Source organism: Podarcis raffonei, chromosome 9 (assembly GCF_027172205.1).
Source record: "Podarcis raffonei isolate rPodRaf1 chromosome 9, rPodRaf1.pri, whole genome shotgun sequence".
Classification (NCBI taxonomy): domain Eukaryota; kingdom Metazoa; phylum Chordata; class Lepidosauria; order Squamata; family Lacertidae; genus Podarcis; species Podarcis raffonei.
Genome location: NC_070610.1, coordinates 45406069 through 45420862, shown reverse-complemented (window position 1 = coordinate 45420862; position 14794 = coordinate 45406069). Strand labels below are relative to the sequence as shown.

At 40.8% G+C, this 14794-nt stretch overlaps 1 protein-coding gene across 1 annotated transcript in view; it reads right to left on the bottom strand.

Moving 5' to 3' along the window:
* MGAT4D (MGAT4 family member D) overlaps window positions 1-14794 on the bottom strand; it is a 42597-nt gene that overhangs the window by 5033 nt on the left and 22770 nt on the right. Inside the window, exons 5-12 of the mRNA XM_053403314.1 lie at window positions 14626-14672; window positions 13746-13859; window positions 11933-12008; window positions 10352-10466; window positions 5054-5184; window positions 3118-3225; window positions 1119-1312; window positions 177-255 (exon numbers count right to left, since the gene is read on the bottom strand). Coding sequence (XP_053259289.1) covers window positions 177-255; window positions 1119-1312; window positions 3118-3225; window positions 5054-5184; window positions 10352-10466; window positions 11933-12008; window positions 13746-13859; window positions 14626-14672 — 864 coding nt within the window. The remainder of the gene's footprint in view (window positions 1-176; window positions 256-1118; window positions 1313-3117; window positions 3226-5053; window positions 5185-10351; window positions 10467-11932; window positions 12009-13745; window positions 13860-14625; window positions 14673-14794) is intronic.

Genomic DNA, 14794 nt, shown 5'->3' with positions numbered 1-14794 from the left:
GATGCTTATCTCTGAGCAGAATTTTGACAAAATTGTCCCATATGAGGTTGAGATGGTAACATCCTGACAGGTTATGACTGCTGGCCAGGAATATTAAGCAAAGAGCAAGACTTCTCCCTAATATTAATAATAAGATTTGAAATGCTTTATATTTATGTGAGAGCTGAAATACTTACAGCATTGGGTAAAACTTCTACAGTAGCATCAACTATTATATCTCCTGGATGTTCGACATTTCCGCTTTTAAAAAGGTACCTGCAAAACACATTATTGGGGCAATTAATAATGCATTAAATATTTAACTTATAGTTATTTTATGACAGGTCTTCCATTTAATGTTCTCTGGGAATATTTTACAGATGGAAGAAAGAGTATAAACAGACTGAGGGTGGAAGTTACATGGCAGATAACACTCTGCCAATGCATTGTATTCTTCTTTAAAAATACAAATAAGGTACAGAGAACTGTAAATTCAATCAGAGGAGTGATGGGCTACAGTGCTTACTTCTTTCTCCATCAAAGATGTTTTTCTCAAATAGGGATAGTTGAATGAGTCAATTTCAGGTTCTCAGACTTAAGTTAAGTTCTCCACATTTCCACATCAGCTTGTTTTTAAATTTTTGTTTTAATCCTCATGAAAGTGTATCAACATTGGAGTGCAAATTTCTCCTAACAGACACGTTTCAATGCAATTTTTGCATAATATACACATTTTGCAAGCAACTCCAACTAATATAATGATTTTTTGTATATTCTTTTCTTTTTTACTATTATTTATACCCCGCCCATCTGGCTTTCACGATCTGGTTTTCACTAGTATATGCATAATTATGCAAACTTTGCCTACAATATGTATTTTTTTTACTCATTATTTGGTTCGATAAATTCATTGCAAAATTCAGAAAAATGCAAATTTCAAAGGATGAGTGTGTCTTGGTTTGCATATTGTTTCAGGAAATGCAGAATAGGTAGATTAGACTGTAAATGCAAACTGAGCTGAATTTTTCCCCCATCCCAATGTCCAGCTTTTTCACCCATGGGAGAGATTAAAGAGCTTGGGGAGGGCAATTTGGATGAGAAACAAATTAGAGGAAATGTTCCTGCAACATAATACCTACCTTTCTATTTTTATTGGCTGCCAAAAGCTGAACAGAATATAATCTCCAGCCACAGGAGCAAAAGCCCAGAAAAATTCTATTCCTTTATAAGCTTTTTCTAGGGTAAAGTGCTGGAATACTTTTAGACTTGTAGTAACTTCTGCAGCTGGGTTGACATGTGCTGTAAGTAATGGATTTTTGCCGAAATCTCTATCCTGTAAGATATAAATGTATATTTTTTTATACAAAGAGAGTGAAATACAAAGTTATCAACAAAATGAATGTCTAAGACAAACCATAATCTTTATACTTTAAATGTGCTGTAAATTATAGTAATGGATGCACCACTGAACATTTTGCATATAAAATCAGTGGGCGTCATTGATGAAGTGTAAACTATAACTCTTTTCAAACAACCAGTGCAAGAACAGGGTATTCATGTAGGAGAGGAGTAAGATCCAGGTATCAACATACATGCATTTATTAGACTGCGGTGGTGAACCTCAGGCGCAGAAAGAAAACCGCATGTCCTGTTTCATATGGGACAGTCCTTTATTTGAAAGGCTGTCTGGATAGTTTTCTATTTGAATGAACACCTGGTGCAAATCTGTTATAGAACCATAAGAAGACAGAGCAGAAGCCTTAGAGTTGCCCATCAACAGTTAGCAGACTGGGCAGGTGTACAAGCATGCAGCTCTGGATGGCTCTCACAGTGGAATGGAATGTGCTACCACAGCCTAACTGAAAAAAGTTACACTGAGTGTTGCAGAGCCAGCCCTACCATCTGGCAAAGTGAGATGGCTGCCTCGGGCTGCTGATTTGGGCAGTATGAAAGAGCAGCTAATTCCAAGTTACTTGATTTATTGTTGTAATTTTGTTCCAAAAGAGGAGGTGCATGAGAGATTTTTTGCCTCCAGTTCCAAAATAACATAGCCACTCTTGGTTATTATGCACGTCGACTTTGGATAAATGTGGTGCTCCAACTCAGGAAGCAAAATGTTTTGGGCCAGCCCTGAGAATGAAACCTGCTGCTATGATCTCACTCCCGTTCCGTGCATGTCACACATACATAGATCATCTAAACAAATCTTTACATTTTATGCACCATTTTTGGAAAGAAACTTTGCCTGCGTGCAGACAAGCCCAAAATTTCAGCCACTTTGCAGGGTGGGGTATAAAAACAAGAGGTATTCCCTCATCTCTAAAGAAAGTCTATGACCATTAGGGACAGGCAAACTGCACCCAGCTGCTTAGCCCTAAAATTAATTGAGCTTCTCAGGTTGAACAGTCAACCATTCAATTATATATATTTAATTTCCAAACCACCTTTCATCTAGATAGACTCCAGGGCAGTGCACAACACCCTCTAGGGAGGGTTTTCCATGGTCATGGTGCTACCACAGAAAAGTCAAAATCTTGAGCACTTGAGTAGCAAAATTCCTCGCTACTCTCCCTACCAATTTCATCTACCCCACTTCTTCAGGAAAATAATTCTTACCTTGGGACAAGGCAGGACAATGGGTGGGAGAGACAGAAGGCTAGGGCAGCCAGTTCAGAGCAAACTCTCAAACTATAAAACACATGCAGCTATTGATTGTTGGGCCAGACCCATAATCCCCTGCTGAAAATGTCAGCTCTGTGTAGCCCTGAAAATACCCTGTAAGGCTACTTCTGGGCTGCATGGAGCTGTCACTTGCAGCTGGGGGTCAAGGAGCTGGCAAGCCCCACATTCTTCAACTGTAAGCTAAAGAGGGGTGAGGTAACATCCAAGCAGGTATACTTGCATTCTTGAGCACTCCCACCATGAATAATCACCCAATCACTAACGGCAATTGGAGACTGTAATTTGTTTTGCTAGCAGACACCATGCAGGGCAGGGGACTAGTCTTAGCCTCTGTGCATTGCTTCCACAAAGGCTCTAGCACTTTATTTGCCTTCCCTTTGAACTTGGTGACGGTTGTATTTCTACACTATTGACACCGTGATGTTGAGAAAGAAGCAAATGACTAATAGAACTTACCTTCAATTTCTGTATTTTCCCAGCCAAAGAAGAATGAATTCCCACATGCTGAAAGAGAGATGGCCTGTAACGGATGCGCAAATAGGTCTTTTGCCGTTCACAGTGTCTCTGAAAATGAAACCATTTCATGTAAAACAACAACAGAAGGAGGCATCCACATTCATTTCAGTTTCTCTACATATTTATAACTTTCTATTGCAAACTATATTCCGTCACAGGTGAACAAACCACCTATACTTTGTTATGCTTGTGGTGCTGAACTGACTGTGGACACTGCTTATTTTTTTTGGGGGGGGGTTCTCTTCTCACATTACCAACTCAGCAAGGTCATTGTCCCTCTGCTTGTGTTGCTTGCTGCATTTGCACAGTGTTCACACTTAAGAGGGGGACAGGGATGTCTTCACTCAACATGTAGATGAGACAAGGAACTGAAGCAAGTAGAGACTAGTGAGAGAGGGGTCTAAAGAAATGTCACAGTGCCTAAAGCCTGTTTTACTGGAAGTGCTGCAACCCTAAGGAAGCAATGAGAGCTAAGACACAGTGGCCAGGGGTGGGATGGGATAAACATTAAAGAAAGATCATACATATATCAATTTAAACTAAGCACCCAATTTTTTGGTTGTAGGCTTCTACCGTATGTTTTGCTCTAGAAGACTCACGTTTTCCCTCCTAAAAAGTAAGGGGAAATGTGTGTGCGTTTTATGGAGCGAATGCAGGCTGCACAGCTATCACAGAAGCCAGAACAGCAAGAGGGATTGCTGCTTTCACTGCGCAGCGATCCCTCTTGCTGTTCTGGCTTCTGAGATTCATAATATTTTTTTTTCTTGTTTTCCTCCTCCAAAAACTAGGTGTGTCTTGTGGTCTGGTGCGTCTTATAGAACGAAAAATGTGGTAGTTAATTTTTAAGGTTTTTTTGAAAAAGACTACACACAAACTCAATTCAAGTTTAGTATTTATGTGCCACAATAAATAAGGGAAAGAGCAAGATTTTTTAAAAATATAGGATTAACTGTTTAATTACAGATCAACTCAACTGATCAACTTCAAAATTAGGTCCAATATTCCAGCAGATATGGTTTTAGTAGGATTCAGTGTGGCATAGTGCTTTAAGTGTTGGACTAAGACCTGGGAAACCAGAGTTCAGATTCCCACTCAGCTATGAAGCTCTCTGAGCAATATTGGGCCAGTCACCACCTCTCAATCTAACCTGCTTCAGAGGGTTGTTGTGGGGATTAAATGAGGGGGGAAATAGAGTATTATACCTTGAGTTTAATGAAAGAAAAGCCTAGATCTACATGTAAGCAATAAACAAACAAACCACATCTTATTAAAATATATAAAGCAATAGCGGTCTTGAAAATGACAGAATAATATATAAACTCAGATGTATAATTCTAATGGAATATCACATGCAAATACTTGTGCACAAATCTAGCTTGTATCAACTTACTGTGTTACTTATAAATTGGTTTTAAAATAAAATACCCATAACATATCTAAGGTGACTAACCATAATTGAAAACCAATTAAAAAACCACAATAATATCAACAGATAAAATGCAAATGAACAATCGCTTAAATTGGATTTATTAAATTATTTTGTACATAACAGCATTTTTTGGTATTTTAATTGTGTTCATCATTTCTGTTTCTGTCATGTTACAGTATATTACATTCAAACTTACAGAATAATGTAATATGCATTTTTTCATAGTGAGGTGACATGATTGCACTGAAATTTATGGAATTTGGTTGAGTTAATTATTGTGAACTCATGCTGTCCATTTGCCCAATGGTTGTTTGGAAATTCCAGTTGTGTAAGCAATCAGCAACAATTTCCTTCTCTGTTTGTTCTAAAATTTAATTGTATTGTCAGTGTTTGCCCATCTGCCCCAACCCCATGCAACTTACTTTTGTTAATAATTGTAGTACTTACTGCATCTTTCTCTGGATTGCAAACTTTAACCCAAAGTAAGTGGTCTAGAAGCCAGTCAATTGGCTTATCTTTGTAGAACATTAACAAAAATTCAACTATCAGCGGCAAGTCTCTGCATCGGAATAATTTTCCTGAAAATGATGTTTTCAAAAAGGGAGAGGTAAATCACAACTTTCCATACTGCACAGTAAAGCACAAAAGAATGCATTTGTGCATGTTGTTTCCAAGATTATATGCAGTTTTATGCACACTTTACGCTAGTGTATGCATTTTTTGTACATATCATTTGAGCAGAGAACTGCACTGCAAAATTTAGAGATGTACAAATTTTGAAGGATGGTTTTGTTTCAGTTTGTATCTTGTATGAATTGGGCACGTTCGCTTTTAAATGCTAACTGAATTGAATTTATCACCTATCCCTAGGTGGTAGTACTTCATCGTCCAGTGATGACCTCTTCAGGAGGGGTGGCACCACCTACTTTCTCAAGGTAGTGAGCATCTTTCCCTCTCACAGCAAGGCATGTACCACTTGCTGGACCCATCCAGTCAATCCTTTTCTGCCAGTTTTTAACAAGGCAGGCAAGGTTGAGAGGACAAACAATTGGTCTAACCCATGTAAACATTCTATCTACATCCATGGGCTTCAAAAACTGCAAATGGTCCTATAAATCTAACCAGGACCTGCAACAACTGGCCTCAAGTTCAGAGTGGATACAAGTAGGGATGGAAAGATCTGTTCATTTTAGTTCTCTCAGTTTCTCATTTTTCCCATCTTAAATTCTGTTCTTCATATATCTGCTGCAATCTGTGTGGTTTTTTTTAAAGAATCCTCATGAAAATTCATCAGAATTTTGGTGCAAATTTCTTCTAATGTACACATTTTTGCATACAGCTGTGGCTAATGTACACATTTTTACAAGCACTTTCTCCTAACATAATGCATATTTGTATGTTATATTTTCTAATGTATGGAATTTTATGCACACTTCCACCTAATATATGCTTTTTTGTAAATGTTGGCTGGTTGGAGAACAGCACTGCAAAATTCAGATGAGTGCAAATTTTGAAGGTGTCTGTATTTCAGTTCTCATATTGTTTCATGAAGCGCAGCCAGATTTAGGGCACAATCCAGCCCAAGTCAAGCTCTTCTGAGTCCCATTGATTTCAATGCTTAGCATTCAAACAAAATCAAAGTGGGGCATGAAAGATTTAGGGCACAATCCAGCCCAAGTCAAGCTCTTCTGAGTCCCATTGAATCCAATGCTTAGCATTCAAACAAAAGCAAAGTGGGGCTTGAAAGCATTCGACTATGACTGAACAGCATACACAGTTAAAAAACAATGCCCCTTTCAACCTGTAATACAGTGATGCCTCGCAAGACGAAATTAATTTGTTCCGCAAGTTTTTTCTTCTTGCGAGTTTTTCGTCTTGCGAAGCACGGTTTCCCATAGGAATGCATTGAAAATCAATCAATGCGTTCCTATGGAAACCGCCTTCAGACCAGGTCCGGGGACAGTCTGTCCCCCGACCTCTTCTGAAGGCTGGGGGGGGGGACAAGGGCTTTTCTTCCCACCGCCAGCCTTCAGAAGGCTGTTCTGAAGGCTGGCGATGGGAAGAAAAGCCCTTCTCCCCACCTCCCACCCCGCAAGCTCCGGGGACAGGAGGGCTTTCCTCCCGACTGCCAGCATTTTAAAAGCCCCCAGGACAGCGGAGACTTCTCCGCTGTCCCGGGGGCTTTTAAAAAGCTGGCGGGCGGCAGCGAAGCGTTCGCTGCCGCCCGCCAGCATTTTCAGATCGCCCCGGGACAGCGGAGAAGTCTCCGCTGTCCTGGGAAGGCAGGTGGGGGGAGCAAAGACTTTTGCCCCCCGCCGGACCTCTTCTGAAGGCCGGCGGTGGGCCAAAGTCTTTGCTCCCCCCCCCGCCTGCCTTCAAAAGCCGTCGGGATAGCGGAGAAACGCGCTGCGCTTCTCCGCTATCCCGGGAAGGCAGGTGGGGGGGAGCAAAGACTTTTGCCCCCCGCCGGCTTTCAGAAGAGGTCCAGGACCTCTTCTGAAGGCCGGCGGAGATTTCCCTATGGGCTTTCTTCTTGCGAAGCAAGCCCATAGGGAAATTCGTTTTGCGAAGCACCTCCAAAACGGAAAACTCTTTCGTCTTGCGAGTTTTTCGTTTTGCGAGGCGTTCGTCTTGCGAGGCACCACTGTACTGCCTTAACCAGATAGGATGAACCCTGAAGGAAGAACAAAACATGCAGAACTGTTGTTCCAACAGTTGCTTATGCAGTATTTTGTATTGTTTCTAGGTGCACGTTCTGGAGATTATACGTAATCTAAGTACCTGCTAATTTACTTGGGCCATGTTTTGCTTTGTTTGTTTGATCAAGGTGATTTATTAATGGAAGAACTTAAAAACCTGCACAGACCTACAGATACTCTATTTTGGTTCCATTACAGGTTAATTCCTTTTTTAAAAAAAGATATTTATTGAGTTTTTCCACCTTTATACATTAAAAAATCAAAAAGAAAAAACAAAAAAGTTAAAAACACATAAAGTTTACAATCCTTATTTTCAATAACATATTTCCCTGACTTCCCCACACCTCCCCTTCTTATATTCCAATTCAAATTGTTAATTCAACAAGTTCTTGTCCCCAATTTTTGACCTTTTTATATTTAATTCATTTAAAAAAAAAACAATTTTAACTTATAAACATCAGTATTTAAACATCAGTGCTCATTCTTAAAACTTTTTTCTAAAGTCAACCCAAATTCCCTTCCACGAATTCCCCAATTTTCATACTAATAACAAAACAAAATAAAAAAAACAGATTATAATTCTGCACCCTTTGGGTTCCCAAACCCCACCCCCCCTTCCCGGTTTCAATCCCCAACAAATGTCCATCAGTCTTAGTCTACTATCAGCCTGGAGACCTCACGTCCGAGGCTCTTAATTCTCTCTCAATTCCTCTCTGCCGGTTTTTTTGGTAGTCCTTAATATTAAACACCAGATCTCGGAGAAGCTCTGTCCCGATAGGGTCCATATTTCTTCCAGCCAGACCTCCATACTTAAAAGTGGAGCCTGAATCTTGTTTCTTACTCCTTTTAAGTCCAAATGTCCCAAAAGCTCCAACTTTCACCTTAATCAAATTTGTAATCCATAGGTCTTCAGATCTCCACATAAGGAGATCTCTCCATTCTTCAATCTTCAATTCAAAACAGATTTTCATCATCCAGTACTTATTTTCCTTTGTAGCCATCATGTCAGGCCTCTGGCTCTCCTTTGTCATCTGCAACATTACATCTCCTCCTTCCTTTTCCTCAGAAACAACATATATCTCTTTCTCCACACTCTCAAATCTTTCAAGTTTCTCTTCTTGTCCAGCTGCATGGACTTCATGAGTCAAGTCCTTATCAAATTCAATGGATTTGTTTACTGTTAAGTCCAGAGTTGCAACATTTGTAGCCAAAACATCAATTTGGCCTTGTAACTTTCCCAAGAGAAGAAACACTCTGTCCAATTTAGCTTGAATTTTTCCTCCTTCAGCCATTCTTGTAATGTCCCAAAATCCCCTCTAGAGGGATTTTGGTTACTTTATCTTCCTTCCAGTTCAAATCCAAAAATCAAGTTAGTTTGTATCAGTTCTTCCTTGTTTTCAACAAAATATAACCAAATTGTAGCAAATATATCCAGCAGAGATAGCAGAAACAAAGTTCTCTTTTTCCTTCTTGACAGCTAATTTGACAGCTGTCAAACTCTTCTATATGTCCTCAACAGGCTCTCTCGCGGATCACTCCCGGGTCCGGGGGGGGTGGCACTTCAGCTCTCAAAATTAGCTCTTATCCTCCAGTGAAATTACTTATACTGCCAAATCGTGAAATTAATGTCTTTTACCCAATAAAGAAGAAGAAATTCTCTTGACCTTAGTTAGCTAGTCCTTGCTTTAGATTATTTATAAGACGGGGAGACGGACTTCCTGTTTGCACCTTCCCCGATCGTGCCTAATTCAAAAAAAAATTTTTCTTTACAAATCCAATTTCCGTATTACTCACGGGTTGTTGCTTTTAGAGTCCAATTGTTCACAAGAAGAAGTCAGCACTCTCCGACCATGGCATGCGGCTTCACTCCGCAGGAGAAGCAGTCGACTCTCAGCACCGCGCCGCTCACCCTGTCCCCCGTTCCGAAGCCTTTAAAAAGGCTCCTTCGCGGGTCGGGGGCGCAAATGGTGCCCGCCGAGTCACCAAGTTCACAGGCTTCAGCGCCTGTGATTTCTGAGGGTCCCCGCGTCGCTGCAGCGGCAAGACCCGGATCCTGCGGAGCCGATTCCCTCCGGAGCTCGGAGGGAATCCGCCATTAGCCGATGGCGCTAACCCGGAAGTCCTGGTTCCATTACAAGTTAATTCCACTCATTGTTCCTTGGATCTGCCTCATAGGTTTATAAATCATTATGCTGTCATAATGTTGAGTTCAACATTTCCTTGTTCCAACCTGTCAACTATTTCCCATAAATTAATAAGAAAAGAAACTGCATCCAATGATTGTCCAAGGGGAGGAGAAGTTTGGTTAAATTCTTAAGGGAGGTTTTTGTTCCACCTATATTGCTTTAGAAGTAGCTGAAGGGTTTTGTGAGCATCTTTTCCAGCACACCCCTCCTTCAGTTCAGCCTACTAACATGAATGAATGAAAAATTCATTCCTAATTCAGGAGCAAAGTTGTTGCTGATAATAGGCACACACTTCCTCTCTTGCTTAGGCTGCTCCTTTGCAGTCTTGGATAATGTTGCTTTGTTGTTGTTGTTGTTGTTGTTTAGTCATTTAGTCGTGTCCGACTCTTCGTGATCCCATGGACCAGAGCACTCCAGGCACTTCTGTCCTCCACTGCCTCCCGCAGTTTGGTCAAACTCATGCTGGTAGCTTCGAGAACACTGTCCAACCATCTCGTCCTCTATCATCCCTTCTCCTTGTGCCCTCCATCTTTCCCAACATCAGGGTCTTTTCCAGGGAGTCTTCTCTTCTCATGAGGTGGCCAAAGTATTGGAGCCTCAGCTTCAGGATCTGTCCTTCCAGTGAGTACTCAGGGCTGATTTCCTTAAGAATGGATAGGTTTGATCTTCTTGCAGTCCTCCAGCACCATAATTCAAAAGCATCAATTCTTCGGCAATCAGCCTTCTTTATGGTCCAGCTCTCACTACCATATATCACTACTGGGAAAACCATAGCTTTTACTATACGGACCTTTGTTGGCAAGGTGATGTCTCTACTTTTTAAGATGCTGTCTAGGTTTACTTTACTTTACTTTACTTACCAATAAACCCAAGCTGAGAAAATTCAAGAAACATCCACTCCTTTGAGTCCTGTAGCACAACAAACTCACTGATTGTTTGTATATATGATGGTTTGGCTATAATATCATCTTCTAGCTGAAAAAGAAATCAACTTTTTTTCAATTGCAGCCATAGATCTAGAGACCCTTTACAGATACTGTAATTTTGTTGCTTCCAGAGAAATAAATGAAATAAGCAAATGGAAAAGAAATGGCAACAGGGTATCAGTATAAATATAAGTCACTCCTGTACTCCACAGTAGATCTAGCAGAAATGGAGGCATAGAAGAGGCATCGCTATATCCTGGGAAATGAGTTTGCAGGATGAACACAAAATTGGATGATCCTTTGGGTGGCATATAAGCAGTGCTTTTTTTCTGGGGGGATGCAGGGGTACGCATACCCTTAAACAGTTTGTGAATCTAAATTTGAGGGGCAGTATTTCAATATGAGTAGGAAAATGAGAGTACCCCTAAACAGTTTTTTTAGGAAAAAAAGCACTGCATATAAGCATCACAGTGGTAGAGTGAGAAGGTGGAGACTCAGAATCACTAGTAGGCTGATTAAAAAGTAGCAAAGATTGTAAAAACATATTAACTACATATGAGCAGTGCTGTTTAATGACTTGAATTGAGAAGTTTAAATTTGGCGTAGTAGAAATAATAAGATGTCTTCTGAGGAGATTCAAATGTGGAAACTGGATAATTGAAGCCAAAGGTTGTTTAAACATTGGCATTTTCCCTCATCAAGCAATAGGTAAATTGATATGCCTTATTGCATAGTTTTCGCACTGGAACTGCTTCTTTTTTTACTTTAACAATTTGATATGTCTCTTCAATGAATAACCTGCTTGCTTTCTACACACACACACACACACACACACACACACACGTTTAATTGCTACAAATAAGAACATCATCTTGTGAAAAGCTATGGGTGCCAAGAGTGCTGCTGAAGTGAAACAGTACTCCCAATAAATGTTCCTGACTTTTTTTTTCTGGCATGAGTTCTGAATCAAGCTGCTAAAAGCTGCTGTAGTTTTTAATGTTTTCATTTCATCTCCCTTGAGTGTTAATAAAAAGCACTTTCTAACAACTCCTGAAACAGAGCTTCTCAAAGATGCTTTCAGCTTTGGAAATGCCTAATTATCTCAGGATGAAGCGGACCTAAATGGACACAGAGAATAATTACAATTCACCCCAGGTGAAGAGGGATTTGGCTGCCTGTTCTTATGGCTCCTGTACAGCCATTATCTGTTCCCAGGCATGACTAAAAGTCTCTCAAGGGACCCTCGTGGACTTCAGAAATTGTGAACGATTGCACTGAAAATATTGACACAATTTTATCTAAACCTCCCTCAACCTTTTATTGATTTACAGAGACACTGGCCTTAAAAAAAAGAAATGAAATTTATAGCTTACATAAGGAAAAAAGGAAGCTGCAGATAAGAGGGTTTATTTCCTTAAACTGCCTTGAAAATGTTGCTAATGGTAGCACAACTACAAAGGACAGAAGAAAAACTAATTTAATCAGTGCAGCAATTTATGTAGCATGTGAACCTACCTGTAAATAGAATGTTCCCCTTGGTTGGGCATACATCATTAAGAAGCTATAATCCAAATTCTGTTTTGTTCTCCATCTAAACAGAGGCAACAAATTATGTTTTTTTAAAACAGGAGCTTACTTTTATACTATACTTTCATTTTAGACAGACACAAGCAAACTCTTATCTATAACTACAGTATTTCAATCTAGTTTTCTGGATGGTAGTGAGGATGGAAACTGCCTTGGTGACCCTGGCTAATAATCTACACTGGGAGAGTGACAACAGGGACTGTAACTTTGTTGTTTCCCTGGGACTTATCAGCAACTTTCAGTACATCAACCAGAGTATCTTCTGCACTGTCTACATAGGCTGCAAGTTGGAAGCTCTGAGTTACTCTGACTCTGCTTCTACCTTACTGGGAAGTTTCGGAAGGTGGTGTTAGAAGACTTTTCTGTGTGTTTGTGTTTGTTTGTTTGTTTGTTTGTTTGTTTATAAGAAATCCAAACTAATTGCTTTACATTTTTAAACAAACAGAATAATAACCATAAGTAATTATCCTGTGAGGGGTTCTGCGTAAATTTATTGTTTCTACCATGATTTTAAACTCCTGCATGAAACTTTAGGAGAGATTGTCTGGAGGTTTGGAGAGAGTTGCCAACAATACACAAGTGACATCCAGCTCTTATTTCTCCTTTCCATTTCAACAAGGTGTGAAGATGTCAGCTTAAAATATTTGCCTGAAATCAGCAATGGACTGAATAACAACAAATAAACATTCAGTTTATTTGAGTAAACTTCAGACAAGTAGTTTATGGATATACAGTGCTTTGCCTGGGTGGGGTCATATTCCCCAGAAAGAAACTGTTGCGCTCCTGGATCTAGGCCTTATTGATCAGTTCTTCCCAGGACTACCTCTTACTAAAAGTAGTAATGGCTCATAGGCATTTTAAATTTATTTATTTAATTGATATACCTCTTTTCAGACGGACCTCAAAAAACAGTTTACATAAGATTTTTGTGAGTATAACTATAATAATAATAATAATAATGATGATGATGATGATGATGATGATGATGTTACATTAAAAATGCAAATTCTTTGCTTGGAAGAATATGTTCTCACTTCCCTCAGGGCAAGAAGCTTCTGTGGTTACAGTTGAGGGAGGCAGGGGCTACAGTGGGGGCTGGATGTTGATAATTCCTCAAGCTTCTGTCTCCTCTACTCCCCCCAGGGAAAGATGGTCCTGTGGTGGCAGCTGGGGGAGGGAGGGGTCACCATGGGAGCTGGATGCTGCCAACATTGACAGGTATTGGGGAGGGGGGGAGCATCTGAGAGTGCTCAGTGATGCTGACAGAAGCACCCCTGCCAGTCTACACTCCACCACAGGTAGAGAGGCTGCACTGATTCCCCAGCAAGAGCAGTGAGGGTGTCCTTCCATGAGTCTCTGCTGGAAACGGATGCACCTGGGTGCCCTCAGGTTTACTTGGGAGTCAGTTGGCTGCTGCCATTGGGCCCAAGACTAGGGCTGCTGGTGGGGAAGGGTGCTGTCCCCATGCCCCAGACACCGAGCAGAGCTTAGAGGCCAAGCGGGTCTCCTCTTAGCTGCAGCTGCCGACTCTGCTCTACCCTGGGATGAAATATTTACCTTATCTTTGCAGTTGTGGCACTTGTTGACTGAACCATGCCTTGTATAGTTTCAAGATACTGAGAGCTGCTTTGGGAACGAAGCTTTAAAACCAAGATATTAACTTTAAAATAAATAAAACAACCCTCTTTTTAAAATGCTTAATAACGTGCTGTCTGAAATCCTCACACGCCGCCTTTCGTACCTTACTCTCTCACTTGAATCCCCTAATGATGCCTTCAGATTGGAGAGCTTGGGATAATAGGAAGCAGGGGGAGAGACAACCTCCAGGACTCCAGAAAGTGCCTCCTTTGGGAAGCTAAGAAAAGAAAAAAAGAAAAACAGTATTCTCTTCCGGTGAACTTCTGTTCAGAGGTACAAACCGCATTCAGGATCAAGGGCTCATTCATGTTTGTTTACGCTTGTGGGAGGACATTTGTACATTTTACTAACAAAAAACATTTATTTTTCCTGTGTATGTGTATTGCAGACTTGGGCAAAGTGATCTTCTGTTGCAATTGCTCTGTGGCTTGAGATATGCCACCGCTACATTCAGGGGTGGCCTGTCCTGTTTTGCCACCTGAGGTGAAATGGGTATTTGTGCCTCCTGCCCCCTGCCCCTCTTTGACTCTCGCCTCTCAACTTGGTGGAAGATGGGGCACTCTTCAAAGCGTTGCTGCTTGGCTTCTCCGCTGGGACCAGAGAAGACAAACAGCAGGGCCATATGCCAGAAGGCCTCCTTCTTGCTGGTAGAAGCAATGGGGCAGCCAGAGTGCCGCCTCTTGCACTTGCACCGCCTGAGGCAGACGCTGCAAGGAAACAGAGGGAGTCAACCCATTCCAACAAGTCTGGAGGCAAGACCTCCCTCCCCAACCCACAGCACAGCACAGTACCTACCCCTAGCTTGAGAGCCCTATTAGCACAGGCAGCAAACATATAGTTCGCCAGACTCTACACAGCCCTGGAGGAAGGGTTGTGACACCTCAAATACGCATCTGCACATGAACATTTATTGATGCGGTATTTTTAATGGCATAATATTACTTATTTTTAGTAGCCATAAACTGACATTATAAAAATCTTACCGGCTTCTGATGCTTTCTGCAATGCTGTTAACATATTTTAAATCCACCTAAAAAACCAACAACAACAACATTTCTGCTATTTTCTGAAAACAGAAGTTGTGCTAATCATACAGGGAACCATATGTACATTCATTTTATTCTATTTTACGGTCACCATCGCTTAACAATG